The sequence below is a fragment of the Pseudochaenichthys georgianus genome, chromosome 14 (assembly GCF_902827115.2).
Source record: "Pseudochaenichthys georgianus chromosome 14, fPseGeo1.2, whole genome shotgun sequence".
In the NCBI taxonomy this organism is placed as follows: domain Eukaryota; kingdom Metazoa; phylum Chordata; class Actinopteri; order Perciformes; family Channichthyidae; genus Pseudochaenichthys; species Pseudochaenichthys georgianus.
In genome coordinates, this window is record NC_047516.1 from 33,426,448 (window position 1) to 33,445,338 (window position 18,891).

At 42.2% G+C, this 18,891-nt stretch overlaps 1 protein-coding gene across 3 annotated transcripts in view; it reads left to right on the plus strand.

The window, feature by feature from the left end:
• Nucleotides 1-14,726, plus strand: part of hlcs (holocarboxylase synthetase (biotin-(proprionyl-CoA-carboxylase (ATP-hydrolysing)) ligase)) — a 37,255-nt gene extending 22,529 nt beyond the window's left edge. For 2 of the 3 annotated variants that reach the window (XM_034099138.2, XM_034099137.2), the window contains 5 exons: nt 11,053-11,120; nt 11,281-11,441; nt 11,705-11,819; nt 13,364-13,577; nt 14,188-14,726. In XM_034099138.2, coding sequence (XP_033955029.1) covers nt 11,053-11,120; nt 11,281-11,441; nt 11,705-11,819; nt 13,364-13,577; nt 14,188-14,359 — 730 coding nt within the window. In that variant the 3' untranslated portion in view covers nt 14,360-14,726. Of the gene's footprint in view, nt 1-11,052; nt 11,180-11,280; nt 11,442-11,704; nt 11,820-13,363; nt 13,578-14,187 lie in introns of those variants that run through there. The other variant, XM_034099139.2, reaches the window with a different exon arrangement.
• The last annotated feature ends 4,165 nt before the right edge of the window (nt 14,727-18,891 follow it).

An 18,891-nucleotide genomic window follows, 5' to 3' on the forward strand; every position in this document is an offset into this window, starting at 1 on the left:
TTTTCCAACCACCAGTCCGAATAAATATACTCACTTAACAATGATGATAAATACCCACTGGATCAAAAGAATATTTGCCATTTTGACCTAAACAATTAATCGATCATCATAAATGTTAGTGAGTGATTTTCTGCTAATCTAAGAATTGATTTATGAGTTATTACTTTCATCCCTATTTGTGAGAGTGTGTGTGATTGTTGGCAAGCTGTTGGTGTTTGGTTAAGTGTGGAAGTGTTTATTTGTGAAAAGCCAGGATAAGAGACTTTAGGGGTTTTCTAACACCACTTGGCTGCTCGGAGAGCATAATGATTCTTTTCCTGCTCTGCTGAACTTGATCCCTGCGCCTGGAGCAACACACTTCCTACTTGTTGACTTTTTCTTGTAAGAGCTTCAGGCTCAGACATGAAAACCCAAGGGCCCACTTTTACTTTTGTATTCTTTTTCCCCCTTTTATTTTTCCCTGATGGATAATGGAAGAGAAGCCCGATGGATGTAAATGTGATTCTGATTATTTTTCCTTCTTCTCGAACAGATTCTGTTTTCCATGCCGTCTGCACATTCGGAAGATGTTTTTGGCATTTTACCCGCATTTACCCGTCATAATGTCACATTTGCTGTGTCTTAGACTCACGTAAACAGCATACAGTCACTGCAGTGTAACACCTCCGTACGGAATAGAAATACACCTTTCTTCGACTGAAAGCTGTTCCAGTTGTAGGGCAAAAGTCCTGGCAGGCTCTGTTTGTTTTGACAGGCAATCCAATATCCAAACTGACACTGTATGGAATTAGTGTCCTGTTTCCTGTGAAAAAGACAAACCACAGAACATGCATGGGGGTTTGGTGCAGGGAAAATGGATTCCTCATAACTATGGCAATAGGTTTGACCATAAAAATCAAATTGGCCCAATTGACCTTGCATGCTCCACCTGCAATTATAAAAGATTGTAAGCAGATGCCTAAACGTCCCCATTTCTTATTCTGGGGAACATATGGTGCAGTGTTTGACTTGAAGTTGTATGTCCTGTGGAAGGTATGTTATACTCTGGAGCTGTGATGGGGAAAGGTCATGAAGTCTCGTACAGGGTCCAGAGCTGCAGGTTTTCATTTCAGCGCCACAAGACCACAGCGACCTACCAGAAAGCACTTCAATGTGTTTCAATCCAGAGACTGCATTAGTATGATGGAAACTACCATCTACTCTACAAATACAAACCCTCTTCAAAAACCTATTTCAATTTCTACCTAGATGAAATCACTTATTCTTGTGAATTTACACTGTCTTAAATAGTTTTTATAACTACATTGTGTTGTCTTTGTAAATATTAAAATAATAAACGCTAAAATAATGTTATCTCTCCTGACCTCTACAGTTAGAGTGATGGTGTTAAAAGAAGGATATACAGGTGTTATAATGCCTGAAAAAGTAGAATAAATCAATGAAATTATTTGTGTAGGCCGACCCAGAAGTCAACATCGCAACGGAACAAACAGCAAAAAACAAAATCTCTACCTATTAACACCACTTTTATGATTTTTGAAGCCCCCTGTAGCCCCCGTTATGTGTTACTGTTGGTCAGTAGGTGCATGTGCTGTTATACACACCTATAATACCATCTTCTGTGGGGTTTAAAACATAATCATCCATTCATGTTCTCATATATCTCCCTTTCCTATCCTGAGCTTCACCAGATCCCACGTTAACGTTGACCTCTTCTTCTGTAGTTTTTCTCCAAACATGATGAAATGTACCTCTCGATGTGGTACTTCCTTTGTTAGCAGAGGTTAAGCCTGCCTCATTAGCGCCATCAGCAGTCAGTATACACACACAGTATGTAGATACCATCAGCACAGAGAATAGCATGTTTCTGTCCATCGCCACTGTAGCAGCCATGAAACATGTTTAGTATTGCGTTTTGTTTTAATATAAGATATTTGTTTGAGCACAATTGATTGGTTGGCTTGGGTCACATGGATATGGGCGGCACTCATCATAATCCTGTTCTCCTGCGTGAGGTGTGTGTGTGTGGAAGAGAGGGTGACACAGGGCCGTTGTACTTTTTTGTTGACCGCGAGTTGAAATGATTGCTTCGATTAATATAACGATGCACATGTCCAAGGAGAATACGTTTATCATCCCAGTTTTCATTAAACCACATTATTTTGCAACAGAGTTTTTGATCTCAGCCAGTGCTTAGGCCCGGCCTCAGCCTCTCAGCGACTTTGTTTGTTTCCTGCTGTCGCTATACTTGTCAACAAAAAAACAACAAGCACACAAGACGTAAGAAGAACCATCATCAAACAGCGCTAGGATCTATCAAGGAGAACGGAGATAAGCAATTGTTTGAACTAATTCACGGAGCGAGGTAAAAGCACTGGCTGTTAATAAAGACTGCCGTTTTGGAAGCCGTCTTCAACGCGGATCACAGCCAGGTAAGCCTTGCCACTGAATGTGCACATTAAGCTCCATGGAATGGACGAAGTTTGTATATTCACCGCTGTACATCTCCGCTCTGCCGCATTGAAGTCGCGCTGCTCTGTTGAAGTGGAAATGTGATGCTTGTGAAATAATGAATTCCCTTCCGATCTGTGAGGGTGTTTTACAATCAAACAAATACACGGAGGAACTTTGGATAATTAAACGGAGAAAATAAGTCAAATAAATGTTGACATGGAAAGTGTTGAAATGGACTATGGGAAAAAGTCTGCAACTTCTACTGCTTCGTCTGCATGCCTTAACACAGAGGATGACTTGGCAGTTTTATTGGCAAGAAAAAAACTATTAAAGGACAAACATGAACTTCAGATGGAGGAGGAGCGAATAAGGAGGAGAAAGGAGCAACTGCAGATGGAAGAGGACATTGCAGCACATGGCTAAATTAGACGTGTTGCAAACAGGGAGCATCCTAAGTGGGAAAAGTTCAAAAACAAGGCATTCGGATGGAATGAACTCTTATTTTGAACAAAGAAACCTTAAACCACAAGTCCTCTACACTGCCAAGGACAATATAAATACTCCACAAATGTTGCTAAACCAAAGGGAGACTAGCAATGACTTATTGGATCCAACAACACGGCCGAATGAGAACATTTCACCTGGGTTCCATTCCTCAGAGCCAGTACCCCTTAAAAAATCCACTTTGAAACAATGAATTATGGAGATAGCTCGAACGCAAGTGAAGATCAACACAACATACTGGGCATTATGAGAAAACCAAATGAAATGACCACACTGTTAATACAACAGCCTTTCATCCTTGCCAAAGAGAGAGATTCCAGTTTTTGATGGCGACCCGTTAAAATATCACACATTTATGAAGGCTTTTGAGAATGGTGTTGAGAAAAACACAAACAGCGACAGTGAGCGACTCTACTGTCTGGAGAAGTACACTCAGGGTCGTCCCAAAGGACTTGTTGGAAGTTGCCAGCACATGGATCCAGAGAGGGGATACGTCGAGGCTAAAGCTCTAATCCAGGAGCAGTTTGGAAATGAGCAGAAAGTGGCATCTGCATATGTGTGGATGACGGACCCTATGCAAGCAGGACAATCCTAGGCTGGACAGTGAATGGACCACTAGAAGGAGTGAGTGGGAATGCAATGGATTTGGACAAAGTATCTGTGAACAGAATCTCAGTTGTGAATTTGGATGGACCTTGGCAACAGCAGTTCAGCGCAGACTTCCCTGAATGCAGATTGGAGGAACAAGCTGGAATGTCAAGAGAGGATCTCAAGTTTAAGAAGTTTGCAAAGAAAGTGTTTTCTCAGCAAGAGTCGAAGAAGAAACGTTTTAAAGATGAGAAGAAGCCTCATCCCAAATCCCAACAAAAGCCCTCTCCTTCAACGGCTGCTCAGAAAGGCCCCCGCTGCAAACAAACAAATGGAGAACAAGATGAAGTGGACCTACAAGGCCGAAGGACTCAACATCAAAGACGACGAGGACATGCCGCGCTCCTCGTTAAAGAAGGAGTGGGGCGATCAAAGCGAGAATATCGTGGAGAAGATGCAGAAACGGCAGGAAGAGACGGAAGAACATCCGACATCAGTGGCATCTTTTCCACAGTATTGACTCTTTTCGACTGACAGACTTAAAGGACACTAAGGATTATCTTTGACTGAGCCAAGGTACCTTTTGGCCTAAGTGACTTGTGACTCGTACACAGAGAAGAAGAAGGAAAACTACACATGCATGAACTGCAACTGCATGGACTTGATTACCAAGCTATAATTGTCACATGTCTCCCATTTGAATAATGTTAGTAACTATTATGTATACTATCCGATACTATCCTAATAATTAGAGGCTGATGTATACAGTAGCAGCCATGAAACATGTTTAGTATTGCGTTTTGTTTTAATATAAGATATTTGTTTGAGCACAATTGATTGGTTGGCTTGGGTCACATGGATATGGGCGGCACTCATCATAATCCTGTTCACCTGCGTGAGGTGTGTGTGGAAGAGAGGGTGACACAGGGCCGTTGACCGCAAATTGAAATTATAAATTATATAACGATGTACATGTCCAAGGAGAATAAGTTATCATCCCAGTTTTCATTAAACCACATTATTTTGCAACAGAGTTTTGATCTCAGCCAGTGCTTTGGCCAAAGACATTTTAAGTTGTATATTCAGTCTAATGGATGATTGTGTTGTGCTGCCCAGAACCTCTGCCAGACCAGGCCGGCCGAGCCCAGACAGGCCGTCAGCAGAGCAAGGTCATCCGTCGGTGCCTCAGCTGCCCCGTGGTAATGGAGCAGCCCTCTCTCATTGATCACTTCCAATAGTGCTATTTGGAAATGATAATTTCTGCTGTCCCTCAGTAAACAGGATTAGCTCAATTAATCACATTTACAGATTAGTTTGTCCTCTCTTATTGATCATCCCTTTGATGCCGCTGAATGATCAATGCAAACACGCTTATGCACGGCAAATCCTGTTTCAAAAATGAGCATCGATGGCAGAAATAATCTTTTAATCTGAGATATTTTAATCTGCCAAGTGAGAGGTTTTTTGGGGGGGAATGGTTCCGGAGATAAATGGCTTTCAGAAAAATTATATCTTAACCCACCACATAAAATCCAACCATTTAATTAGTTAGATTTGCTGAACACGTTGTAGTAGAATCTGTTTGATTGAACCTTTACTGGACTGGAATCTGTCTGTACATATCCCTCTCCAAGAAACAGGTGCTGCTGGGAAATATCTTTACCAGGTTTGTTGGAGAAGATCCACCGAACGGATGATTTGCAGAGCGCCCTATTTTCTCTTTGTGTCGGTGTCATTAGTCTTGTGTGTGTGTGTGAGAAAGACGCTGACATGCCTGTAGCTTGTGGTCTCAGGTCCTCCTCCACCTCTCTCGATGACTCTGCTGGGGGGCGTTTATCCTCCTGACCTGCTGTACCTTGGACTGTGACCCCTGGGGCTTAGCTGCCCTCTAAAACAAAGAGTCCTGAGCGGGGATTTAGATGCCCAAGCTCTTCCTCTTGGGACAATGCCTCCTCTCTCTATCCGTCAAATATGCTACTTTGTACGTCTTTGTTCTGGTCTTGTTGGAATGAGAAGATGACAATGGTCCCAGAGTGATCTGAGGAGATGAAATAGATGTTAGTAGTGAGAGTAACACCACAGAGGTCCCGATGTCTCTGCCTGCGTGGCGTTTGATCGTCTTCTCCTATAGGGTGCAAACCGGTCCCTGGTCCATGGTTGCTTATGTATTCCCTTTCTTTCTTTGCTAACATCGGTTATACATCTGTTGATTAACATAAAAAGACCAGCAATGTGTTCGTCTTCCTCGCTTTGTCCTGCTCTTTCTTTTGCACTCAGGTTATAGTCCACTTTTTAAATCTTAAAAAAGAACAAAAACATAAATATAGTTTAATTTCTAAAGGTAAAGCAATGTTCTAAACCGGAACCACATGCTCCTCAAAAAAGTGGAAAGGGTGCATTTGTTGGGGACTATTTTCAACAGTCGATAAATCCACATGTGTGGCTGTAGTGAACAGATACCTGTTAAAAGGTACATTCTTTCTTGTTATCGGTCTTTAAATTGGATAAGGAAATATCTTACATTTTCCCTCTGGATTGTGAGTCTCATTTGTGTGTTGGGAGTGATTGTGAGTCTCATTTGTGTGTTGGGAGTGATTGTGAGTCTCATTTGTGTGTTGGGAGTGATTTTGAGTCTCATTTGTGTGTTGGGAGTGATTTTGTAGGAATTCAAACACATCACTTTTGAAAAGCCACCTCCAATGTCCTAACGGCTTAAACGTTCCACCAGTGTCTCGCCTACTGATGGGGTGTCACCAAATGGGCAATCGTTCCCTTCAAGCCATCATGTATTGAGTGTTTCCATCTTTTGTATACCCCACTTATTTGCTGTTTGAATTGACAGTTGCTTGCTCTAGTGATCTCTCCATAGTGCAATAAGTCGAGCACTCCATCATCTGAAAGGTTTATTATTAATCATTCCCCCTACATATGCAATATCGTGGTTTCACTTTTTTCATTATTTTGATTTATTTTCTTATATATATTTTTATAAAATATTATATATATTTTTAGAATACATTTAGTTTTTTTTAAAGCTTGTGGTCTTCTCAGTGCATTTGCATTCTTTCGAGGAAAGCAGATATCTCCCAGTGTTGCAGCCTTGAGCTGGCCAACATCGAGATCACTAAAGTACACAGGAACACATTAAGACATAACCACACTCCTCCTTCCCTATTATACACCTGCCATTAGTGTGTTATCATTACAGTATTAAGACACAAGATGTGTGATTATTGTTTACTCATTAGTGATGGGTGGGGCGGCTGTATCTCAGGCAGTCTAGTCCTCCAATCGGAAGGCACTTTGAGGGGTCGCAAAGACTGGAAAAGCACTTTATAAATGCAGACCATTGTTACAATTTATATTTTGAATTATACTTTTGGGGTTGTCCCTTTTTTCTCCTCCATAGACGTTTAAATGACATCTAGGTTTTTCCATTCTATCGGATGGAGTACATTTTCACTTGTAGCCCCAGCTCTATTCTGTGTCAGCCAGCAGAAGAGGCGTTCAGAGGTGGACTCACTGGTCTCGTTAGGTCTATTCCTATTTAGAGCTCCTCTCTGAGGCTTGAGGGCTCCGGAGAGCCAGCTGGGCCCCTGGTCTTGGTCTCCACAGGGGTTGATTGATGGCAGAGAGCTGTCAGTCACGGATCAGGCTGTTTCTCGGTGGTCCTGCCAAACAGCAGCATCCCCCCGTTACACCCTCAGCAGGGACTGAGCCCCTCCTAACAGCCTCACCCTCAGCAGGGTCATGCTCCAGCTGATCTGCCCTACATTAAGATCTCACAGGAAACGACTAGTTCGCCTATAGTGTGTGTTTATCAAATCATATTGAAATATATGATAAAAGATTTCTACCCCAACATAATTCATTCACATACATTTCCCCTGTTGTCTTGCATATGTAGGCTTTATTCACAACGACTTCCTCCACCTGAGACTAAAGATGTGTTTCTGACAGCAGAGACCCGGGGTTTGTTTTTAAAATCTTTTTTTCTTTCATTAGTGAGCACATGTTGGCAGTTACTTGGCTGCAGAAGCGCTATACAAAACGTCCACTGTAATCAGCTTCAGTAAAGCTAACAAATTCCTCAAGCTGTGGGCTTTTTTCTTAACTTCCCCCCCATCTGTTTTCCTTTGCTAGCAGCAATGCACGTCTGGCTGACATATTTGCATAGATTAAAGGATTTGCAAACAGTGTTGTTACAAAAGAACAGTCCACAGGTGAACTTAAAGGACGGTTCACGTGTATCGAGGCTGATTGGAAACAACAGTCAGGTGCTCACGATCATAGAAACAGATTGTGCTTCTAGTCATTCCTTCTGTTCCCATTGGCTGTTAAAAGATCCCTTTGCAGTGTGCTTCAGCAGGCTGAGTTAATACAATACAAAAGAGGCTATCTTTGAAATCAACCAATCAAATGTTTTTATAGAGCCTATTATAAATGGGCTTTGCACCATACTGTAATACACACCGTCTGCAGACCCTTGCTCACACCAAAGAAACCCCAGGGGGGAATAACTAGAAGAAAGCTCTGGGAGAGTATCGGAGGAAGGATCCTTCTCCTGGGATGGACAGTGTTACCACAGCTGTCGTATTCCAAAACAAATACATCCTATTTACAACCAATCCAAATATCCTGATGTGAATGTATATGAAAATGAAGGATCCAGGAGGTTGCCAACAATCTTCCAGGTGATGCCAAAACAATGATAACGTGGTAGTCAGGCCGGTCCACGGCAACAGGCACAGCCACCACTCATGATCGAGAAGTAACCTTTAATACGGCCCGAGGGGATACACAAAGACCCCTGGGATAATGACCCAGATCATTCTGAGTTAGCCACATGCCTTCATGGGACATTGGTACGAACAGAAAGAAGTAGGAGAAGAGAGGTGAAGGATTGAAGATGTAAGTTGAAGGTCTGTTCTACAGGACAGTCTAGGAAACTAGGGCTGCTCTTAAGCCTGCTCTTAAGTGTGCAGAGGATATCTGCCTCCAGAAGACAAAGGAGAAGTTGCTTCCACAGAAGAGCTTGATCGCTGAAGGCTCCTGTTGGACTTGTGGAGACTCTTGGACCCACGAATAACTCTGCTTTCTACCATGGTAGGGCTAATGGGTTCCACGAGCTGAAGATCTTTAGTATGAAAATGTGTCTTTGTGTTACTTAGTGTTTCCCTATTGAGCTGCAAAAAGGATAGTAACATCTTTGGTAGATATTTCCTTTATGTGTGTTCAGATGGCTGAAGCCTATTTTTGACTCCCATCTCTTTCAATGTCGTCAACAAGAAAAGTACACAAGGCACCGGACTGTTGTCATAAGATCTGTCCTGTCATGCTTTTCATAATCAGCAGTACTTATCATCCGGACAAAGGCTTACGAAGGCTCGTGGCTAATTTAGTCCGCAGTAACACGCCTGTCTCACCAGAATTCCCCGAGCTCAGAGTCTAGATTGAGCTATCCATCCATCCCTTTGATAAACACTTCTTAGAGAAGTCCGTCACAAAGCTCTATCTGGGTCGGGGCTCCCTGTGTGCTTAAGCTGATTTACCAGTGGGCCACTTTGCATGACAATGGCAGAAAGGCCCTGCTCGCTTGCTTTAGCGGCTCCACCATCTTTGTTCAGTGGCCAACAGAGGGCGGCTGCACCGGGTCACTGGATCAGCTTTAATTGCATTTGGAGATGAGAGAATGTGCAAACATGTTCTCTTCGCTTTCTGGTATTAACTGCCCCCAACTCTCCAATGAGCGTTAATGGAATGCTGATTGATAAGACTGCAAGGTGGTCATGGCAATACAACTTCACTTTAAACTGTAACTCACGTGATGGTTATTAAGAAACTGGCGAGTTCAGACGGCTTCGTGGTGGAAAAATGTTGGTGGTGGAAAAATGTTAAATCTGTCTTTCTGTGGTTTGAAAAAAGTGCTAAACCTTTTATGGCTGCAACTTAGTCTTATTTTATTATCTATTCATCTGCAGATGTCTTAATGCTTAGACTGGTCTGTGAAATGCTTCCATGCACATTGTAAATATTCTCAAGCAAGCTTTTTTGCACCTTTCAAAAAGGATAAAAAAAAGCTACTATTAACCTATCCATCAACTAATGGAGTAATAGAAGAACCATTCCAGCAACATGTTTATATAGCTGTGTGTGAGTGTGTCGGAAGGTGCACTGCACCGAGCTCATGGTGGAGTCATAGCTGAAAGTGAGGACAGTGTCACACAGGATTAGTGTATGTCTTCTGTGTACTGTATCCGGACCAGAACCAGAGCGGAGTAACTATTAGCCAAAAGGGGGTCAACGTAAAAGACTGCAGCATTAGGAAAGCTACCATTAACCTTTGGAGGGGTCAGTGGTGTCGTAGTACTTTAAGTCTTGATAGATCCTTTAAAATGTAGAAACCAAATTGAGAAACTGCAAATGAAATGTCTGGAATCATAACAAAATCAACTGGATCTCTCTTTGTCGAAAGCTATACTCTGGGAGGTCCCAATGGTTACCACGTATATCATCAGATCAAATCTTTTTTTTGGTGTAGCAGTGAACCATGACATACTCATTTCCTGGTTGCGACCTAGGTAGTCGCCACCAGTCGGATGTGCACCACAGAAGAAGTAAACAATGTCATACTCCCAAACCCCTTGTTGTCCATTGTGCATATAATACGTTTTTTTAACACAGATTTGTGTGAACAATGTATGGATGTTTGCTTTGTTCCATGCAAACAGGGGTAATATAATACCTCTGATTAGGGGTGGGCGATATTGAAAAATATATTATCACGATATTTTTCAAGCAGTATCACGATAGACGATATATCACGATATTTTTTCATGTCGGTTATTATGGTTATTTTTCAAGTTACTTAACAGTTCAAGCACCTACAAGGTGACAGAAACTAAAACAAAAAGGAGTAACAGACCAACATAGCATTTCAAGCTGGTTTTATTTCAGAAATGAATCCCTGAATGAACAATTCAACATTTTGATATACTAAAAGGCACAGTTTCTCAGTATAAAAATGAACTTTCTGAGGTAGCACTAGCAGTGAACATCAATAAACATAAAAAGGAGGGTAAAACATAACTAAGTAAAATATAAAACATCAATGAGGAAAAGTCAGTGCCAAACAATTCAAATGTAAACTTTAGACTTGAAGTGCAATAAAAGACTTTAGCATAACTGAAGGGAAAAGTTTTTTTTTTTATAGTTTTCTTTTCAAATATTTTTTTAACATTTTTTTTATCACGATAGATACGATATCTCTGAAAAAGCATATCGTGGAGACCTAATATCGTCACGACGATATATATCGTCATATCGCCCACCCCTACCTCTGATTTGATTTGACAAAATATAAACCAACAAAGCCAAACCAGGAGGTTATTAACTGTCACTATTTGAATGTTGTTAATAGAGCTACAGTAAAGGCTAAAGTAGGAGTCCATTGAAGTCGTTTTGAAGAAGAACGTGTCTGCGTTGTTCCTTCTTGTCTCCCTTCAGTCTGACTCTGCACTTACCAAAGGACGTGGGTTTGATAGCGATAGCTGGTCGACAGATCCAGGGCAGAGGTCAGTGCTGCTGCACGCTGAAAACATGCGCACACAACATTCACCTCTATGGTTTTAAGGTGAAGCAGATTCACTTGCATTCGATTTGGATTCTTTCATGTTATCTGTCAGAATTGGTGTTTGGTACCTTAGTGTCTCTGTCCTGTGTTTGCCGCTGCAGGTCGGGGGGGGAACGCCTGGCTCAGCCCCCCGGGGTGCGCCATGTTCACCCTGTCCCTGCAGGTGGCGCTGAGCTCCAGGCTGGGGCAGAGGATCCCCTTCCTGCAGCATCTGGTGGCTCTGGCGGTGGTGGAGGCTGTTCGCTCACTTCCTGGATACCAGGTATAACATCCACATGTCACGACCGCAGCTCCACCAACAGTAACATATTATGTGACTGCACGTCTCTGTGATTTGAACCAACTACTGCACGTCTGCATACATCTCAGACATCAGAGAAGGTGTCTGTTGTAGAAAGCTATTGCGTTGTATTACAGAGTAGTAAAAGTAAGTGGTGGTACTTTTAAGATCAGTGCATTGGTGTTCCAGGACAATGTGTTATGTTGATGATTGATGGTGTTGGAATATGTTTTATCCTTCATCAGGATTTAGACCTGAGGGTGAAGTGGCCCAATGACATCTACTACGGTAGCCTGATGAAGCTCGGGGGGGTTCTGGTGACTTCCACGGTGATAGGATCAACGTTTCATCTGCTCATAGGTAACAGCGCTTAATCACAGCTAACGACTGAGTCAGCGGGCTTTAACTGACATTTCTCTTCTTCACGCTTATAATACTCTTTATTTGCAGATCAAAGTGCTTCACAGTAGACATCGCTTAACATACTCACAGAACATAGAATACAGTTAAGCCCCTGTCACACTGTCCCGAAATTGACACCCGATGGACACACGAATATGGAATTGTGAATTTCGCACGAAATTGGCCCCGAACCACACACGAAGGCAACATTTACATTACATGTAAGACATACAACTGCAATGAAAGTACCAAAAACAATTATGTTACAGTACTATGATACTGTACTGATATGTTCAGACTTTGTTCTTTACTTTATCCGTCTTTATATGTAGAAAATATTACGTTTTCTCCGTAATGTTGTTTCCATAACAACAACAACTTCCTGTCAACTGTCCTTCAAAATAATATATTATATCCTTTTTAGTTTCACAGAACACAAATTGGGTTATTTACATAATATATTTACATGATTTTGTTGTGCAATAAAACAACCCGATGGACACACGATAAAGGAAATGTTCAAATTCGGCTGTGATCGTAGCAACATCGGGCCATTCGTGAGGGCATCGTAAGCCATCGTTTGACCGCTGGTGGAGTTTCTCAGGCTCCGGCAGCAACTTCGTGAGCGGAGGCAAAATCTTTGGCATGCCAAAAAATTGCCGAAGGGACCTTGCGAAGGTTCATTTTCGTGTTGAATTCATGTGTCCATTTTGCCCTTCGTAAGGCCATCGTGAGGGCATCTTGTTATCCTCGGTGCCATCGGGCATTCGCCCCGATCAGAGTGAGGGTGAATGCACCGATGATAACACGAAGATGACACGACTTGACAAGATGCCCTCACGAGTGCCTTACGAAGTTGCCGCTCACGAAGTTGCTGCCGGAGCCTGAGAAACTCCACCGGCGGTCATACGATGGCTTAGATGCCCTCACGAATGGCCCGATGTTGCTACGATCACAGCCGAATTTGAACATTTCCTTTATCGTGTGTCCATCGGGTGTCAATTTCGGGACAGTGTGACAGGGCCTTTAGCGGTAGAAAACATCAAAACAAACTTAAAATAGCATGTAAGAAATACATTTAGATTAAAGGTACGACCATAAGATTGTGCATTAAAAGGAAGATGGTGCAAATACAACCCAACATCAGGTGACGGGTTGAAATGCAGCAGAGAGCAGGAGATATGAGCTTCACCGAGCAGCCTCCCTCACGTCTATAGGTATTTAGTTCCATAGCTTTGCGGCATAATTAACAAAAGCTGCATCACAAATCTTCTTTTTGCTGCGGTCAAGGTTCAAGGTTCTTTCCGAACTCGCTACAGTGTAGTTATGCCCATGAAAATGTTGTGTCACATTCAGCGTTCCATCACCTGAAACCTGCTTCTTCTATACAACCCAGAGTTGGAACAAATAGTCACCGATAGTGAACATATGGTATTTGGCAACAGGCCTCGTGTGAGTACAGAACTCCATAATAATACGTGTCGACCTGATGTCCTCTGCAGGCTGTGGGTTCAACGTGACCAACAGTAACCCCACGGTGTGCATCAACGACCTGATCCAGCAGCACAACGCCCAGCAGGGCTGCAGCCTGCCCCCGCTCTGCTGCGCTCAGATCATCGCCCGCAGCGTCAGCTTCCTGGAGGCCCTCATCTGCAGCTTCCAACAGGGGGGCCCCGACGCCGTGCTGCCCACCTACTACAAGAGATGGCTGCATAGGTGAGTGCTGCAGACTGTGGTTTAACGTTTCATTCCTGCCGTGTCCAGGGACTAGCCCCATGTGTCCTTTAGTTTCCCGCTCAGCCATGGTTCTGAGCACGCTGAGCCGATATAGGGTTATGTTAAAATACTGCACACCTCCAATGGTTAGGAAGCATCCTGACTGGTTGCTAAGGGACATCCTGCATGAGCCCCATAACCCCCAACCATTTGTAATGAATGATACGCATCACACTTTCTCACTTAGACGTTGGTGTTGTCGTTTAATCTGGCATAGAAAATGCATTCATCTTAATTGATTCATACATTTAACTTCAAACTAAAAACGAAATGATTGCTCTTGTAATATTCTTTATTGTGTTAAAACAGTTACAGCATGAATCAAAAAGAACCACATAGATTGTATTTCACTTTAAATGCAAAGAAATCCTTCCTAGACATCTGGCCTGTTGAGATATCCTTGCAATGCATTCCATGCTATGGTCACATGTGCAAGGTGTGCAGAAAGCCATGGAGGGAGTCCCAGCCTTATCTCCCTCTCAGAGATGTGTGTTTTCCTCATGAAACACCCTGAGCAGAGCACTGACTGTCCCTCTGTGCTCGCCTTCAGCGGGACCCGGGTGCGGCTCTGGAGCGAGGACGGGGTGGAGGCGGAGGTGGTCGGCCTGGACCACAACGGCTTCCTGCAGGTGCTCAGCAAGGAGCAGGGCGTGGTGTCAGTGGAGCCCGATGGGAACTCCTTCGACATGCTGAAGAACCTGGTGGTCATCAAGCAGCGTTAGGACCACTACAGGATATCATGGTTTCTGGCAACAGACTCAACCACTCTAATGCAACTACAGTATGCAGTATACATGGATCCATGTCTTCTAATTGGTTAAGCACTAAATATGTTCCTGGTATCGGTTAGCTTAAGGATAAGTTGTTGGAAGACAAAGGGTGATGTGAGAGGGTTAATGGCAGCTACATGAATAACAAAAGTAATATCTGCATCAGTGATTGCTCACGAGCACAAACATTAGTTTGATTTGATTCTGTTTTGGGACCACCAGTTCAAACCAGTCTTTCAATTTGCACCCCTCGTCTGAAAAGCTAACTTGGTTTCACACTAACTTGGTTTCACACGCCAAATAAATATTTCCACAGAAACATGTTGTTCTCGTCTTTATACTATAACTTCACTCACCGGGCCACAGCGCTCTGCAGCGTCCAGATTATACAAGTTATAAAGACAGAAGGAAGCCATAACTGTCGATATCCTCATGGTTTCGCAGGGAAAGAGCTGCTTTGACCTGTAATATTATCTTAAATAAAGTTAAATCAAAGTTCTGAAAATAAAAATAGTTCATATAAGATTTTAGCAAAACATTTAATGTAACATTCTGGCAAGTTTCAGTGAATGGTCTTTGTAATGGCACCCTTTGAGGCTGAGCTGTTCAGTGGGATGGCAGTAGATAGACAGAAGAAAAAGTATCCTCTCAGTATCTGCACAACAGAAGTTCATTGATGAGTTTCTATACAAATTCATTGCATTTGTAAATGTTGTGTTGACTGGAGTGTTGGCGTGTTGGCGTGTATCGGGAGCGGCTAAGGAGGTTGAGCGGTCTCCACCTATCGTTGGATCCCTGACTCCTGCAAACAACATGTCGATGTGTCCTTGGGAAAGATTCCTAACCCAAAACTGCTCCAGATAGGCGTGGTGTGTGTGCATGTTAGTCTGAGCTGACGGCCCCATATGGCAGCTTCTGCATGAATGACCTGTATGTCAAACGGCTCTCAGTGGTTGTGAAGACTGGAAAAGCAGTCCGTTTATCATTTCAACAGTAAATGTTGTGTGGGGTTGAGTTACCAAGCGGGCACCGTTACCACTGGACTGGAGAGGCCTGTGTTACCGACAGCACTAACTGCAGAGGAAAGAGATTCATCCTGAGTATTTGACGTGTGCGTGTGTGTGTGTGCTTGCGTGTGTCTGAAGTCCGTCTCACAGCCACTTAAGGACACATCATTTGTCCTCGGCACCATCCTCCCCAGATGAAGTGAAAACGTCAAAGGAAACATTCAAACTGCTGGAGCTGGATGCAGCGGTGCTTCACAGAAACATCCGTCGTCCTCCTCTTCCTCCTCTTCCTCCTCCTCTCAGAAACAGCACGCCAATGTGGAAGTCATCACGGCCACAGGATGCTCTGAAGTAAGTGTTTTCATGCCATGAATGAAATACTAGAAGAAAGCCTGTTTACTCCATCTGGATTATTGGTTTTATAACCATCACACTCAGTGACTGAGTCAGTATAATGGAAGTGGGCACGTGTGAGTCCAGATTTAAAGATGAAACACGTCATTATTACACTTGCTAGTCAGATTATTTGTTTGTGAATAAAAAAGACAGTTTGAAGAATCAAATCATAGAATTAAAGTCATTTTGATAACATGTTTATGAAAGATTTGTCAAAGTACAATAAAAAGCCGTTTTTGTTCTCTCTGTTATCAATTGGTGATTTTAAATAATCAATGATTTCATTTGGACACAAATTGAAATCTTCATTCTTCACTGAATCATCAAATTAAGACCAAGTGTGTTGATTGGTAACAATGGGAAGGTCTGTGAGTTAAGGGGAAATATTGTATTAGAAACTGAGCAGCTCCCAAGTCATAACACAATTCAAATTGATTGACAATTATCACATGAAAACAAAAATGATATGTGTAATGTATACAAATGTGTTAACAGTATTTAGTAGACGCACATTAGGATTCATCAGCTTTCTTTAATCCATCTGCAAGTGTTCTTCTCTTAGCAAAACTGTTCTGTTATTCAATAGTTGTTCAATGATACCAATATTAAGGAGCTTATTTGAATAGTTTTGTAACAAGCTGTTGTGCATTGGCCAACCCGAAGTACTGGTAAACCATGTTGTATTGTTGACAGACATCAATGTGTAATGCCTTCAGGCTCACATTATACTACATAAACTAGGCTGCCCATATATTGCACTGTATGTGCTTATGCTTGATAGGTAATTTAAGTTATGCAATAAATATTTAATGTTGAATAAATAGTGCCTTTATTATTTTTCTGTTCAATAAAAGCTGTAATGGAGGCTTGTTGCTGCTCTGCTGTGGCTGCACATTATCATATGCACCACAAATGCAAGTCTTTTTCTGTTTGCTGAAAGAAGATGACTTTTTTAAGAACATATCAAGGTTTGAGAGCTTTTACGTTTATTGATTTATGCTTGGCATCAATTTGAAACGTCTTTTAATTCAAACTGATTTATTAACAGTGCTGATAATCAAAGTATGTGAAAGGTCTTCTTCTTCACGCTGATTATTTATTAAATATTTTTTTTCCTTTTTAAGAACAAAACGTTTACAATGTTTGGGCCCTAGGTTTGGTTTGGGTTGAGTTGACTTATAATCAAATAAAAAATCTTGAAACAAACTGTTTTGCATACAGTGGGGCAAAAAAGTATTTAGTCAGCCACCAATTGTGCAAGTTCTCCCACTTAAAAAGATGAGAGGCCTGTAACTTTCATCCTAGGTACACTTCAACTATGAGAGACAGAATGGGAGGAAAGAATCCAGGAAATCACATTGTAGGATTTTTAATGAATTAATTGGTAAATTCCTCGGTAAAATAAGTATTTGGTCACCTACAAACTCCACTATGGCCAAGACCAAAGAGCTGTCAAAGGACACCAGAAACAAAATGGTAGACCTGCACCAGGCTGGGAAGACTGCATCTGCAATAGGTAAGCAGCTTGGTGTGAAGAAATCAACTGTGGGAGCAATTATTAGAAAATGGAAGACATACAAGACCACTGATACTCTCCCTCGATCTGGGGCTCCACGCAAGATCTCACCCCGTGGGGTCAAAATGATCACAAGAACGGTGAGCAAAGATCCCAGAACCACACAGGGGGACCTAGTCAATGACCTGCAGAGAGCTGGGACCAAAGTAACAAAGGCTACCATCAGTAACACACTACGCCAGCCAGGGACTCAAATCCTGCAGTGCCAGACGTGTCCCCCTGCTTAAGCCAGTACATGTCCGGGCCCGTCTGAAGTTTGCTAGAGAGCATTTAGTTGATCCAGAAGAGGATTGGGAGAATGTCATATGGTCAGATGAAACCAAAATAGAACTTTTTGGTAAAAACTCAACTCGACGTGTTTGGAGGAGAAAGAATGCTGAGTTGCATCCAAAGAACACCATACCTACTGTGAAAGATGGGGGTGGAGACATCATGCTTTGGGGCTGTGTTTCTGCAAAGGGACCAGGACGACTGATCCGTGTAAAGGAAAGAATGAATGGGGCCATGTATCGTGAGATTTTGAGTGGCAACCTCCTTCCATCAGCAAGGGCATTGAAGATGAAACGTGGCTGGGTCTTTCAACATGACAATGATCCCAAACACACCGCCCGGGCAACGAAGGAGTGGCTTCGTAAGAAGCATTTCAAGGTCCTGGAGTGGCCTAGCCAGTCTCCAGATCTCAACCCCATAGAAAATCTTTGGAGGGAGTTGAAAGTCCGTGTTGCCCAGCGACAGCCCCAAAACATCACTGCTCTAGAGGAGATCTGCATGGAGGAATGGGCCAACATACCAGCAACAGTGTGTGAAAACCTTGTGAAGACTTACAGAAAACGTTTGACCTCTGTCATTGCCAACAAAGGGTATATAACAAAGTATTTAGATGAACTTTTGTTATTGACCAAATACTTATTTTCCACCATCATTTGCAAATAAATTCTTTAAAAATCAGACAATGTGATTTTCTGGATTTTTTTTTTTCTCATTTTGTCTCTCATAGTTGAGGTATACCTAGGATGTATACCTACAGGCCTCATATTTTTAAGTGGGAGAACTTGCACAATTGGTGGCTGACTAAATACTTTTTTTTTGACTGTATATATTCTATACTGAGAAAACTGAAACATTGACTTTAATTAAATGTATTATGTCAACAGATTTCACATAACTGTATTGGGTTAGTTGAAAGCAATGATATTAAGTTGAACCTAATGTTTTTTTTATTTAAACTTAATATTATTGCTTTCAACTGACCTAATACAGTTATGTGAAATCTGTTGACATAATACATTTAATTAAAGTCAATGTTTCAGTTTTTTCAGTCTATAGAAAATGTTCAAGTTGATCTTATATATGACAGACAACATTGAAGAAAAAGAGCTGTAATATCCTGTGGTGTGTCAAACTATCCTTCAGGAGTGCAACATGGCTTCTGAAAGGTGACGGACCCTGGCTGCAGTCTGTGAACAGTCAGAGTTATGGCTCCCCGTCCTGAGATCTGTCCTGGG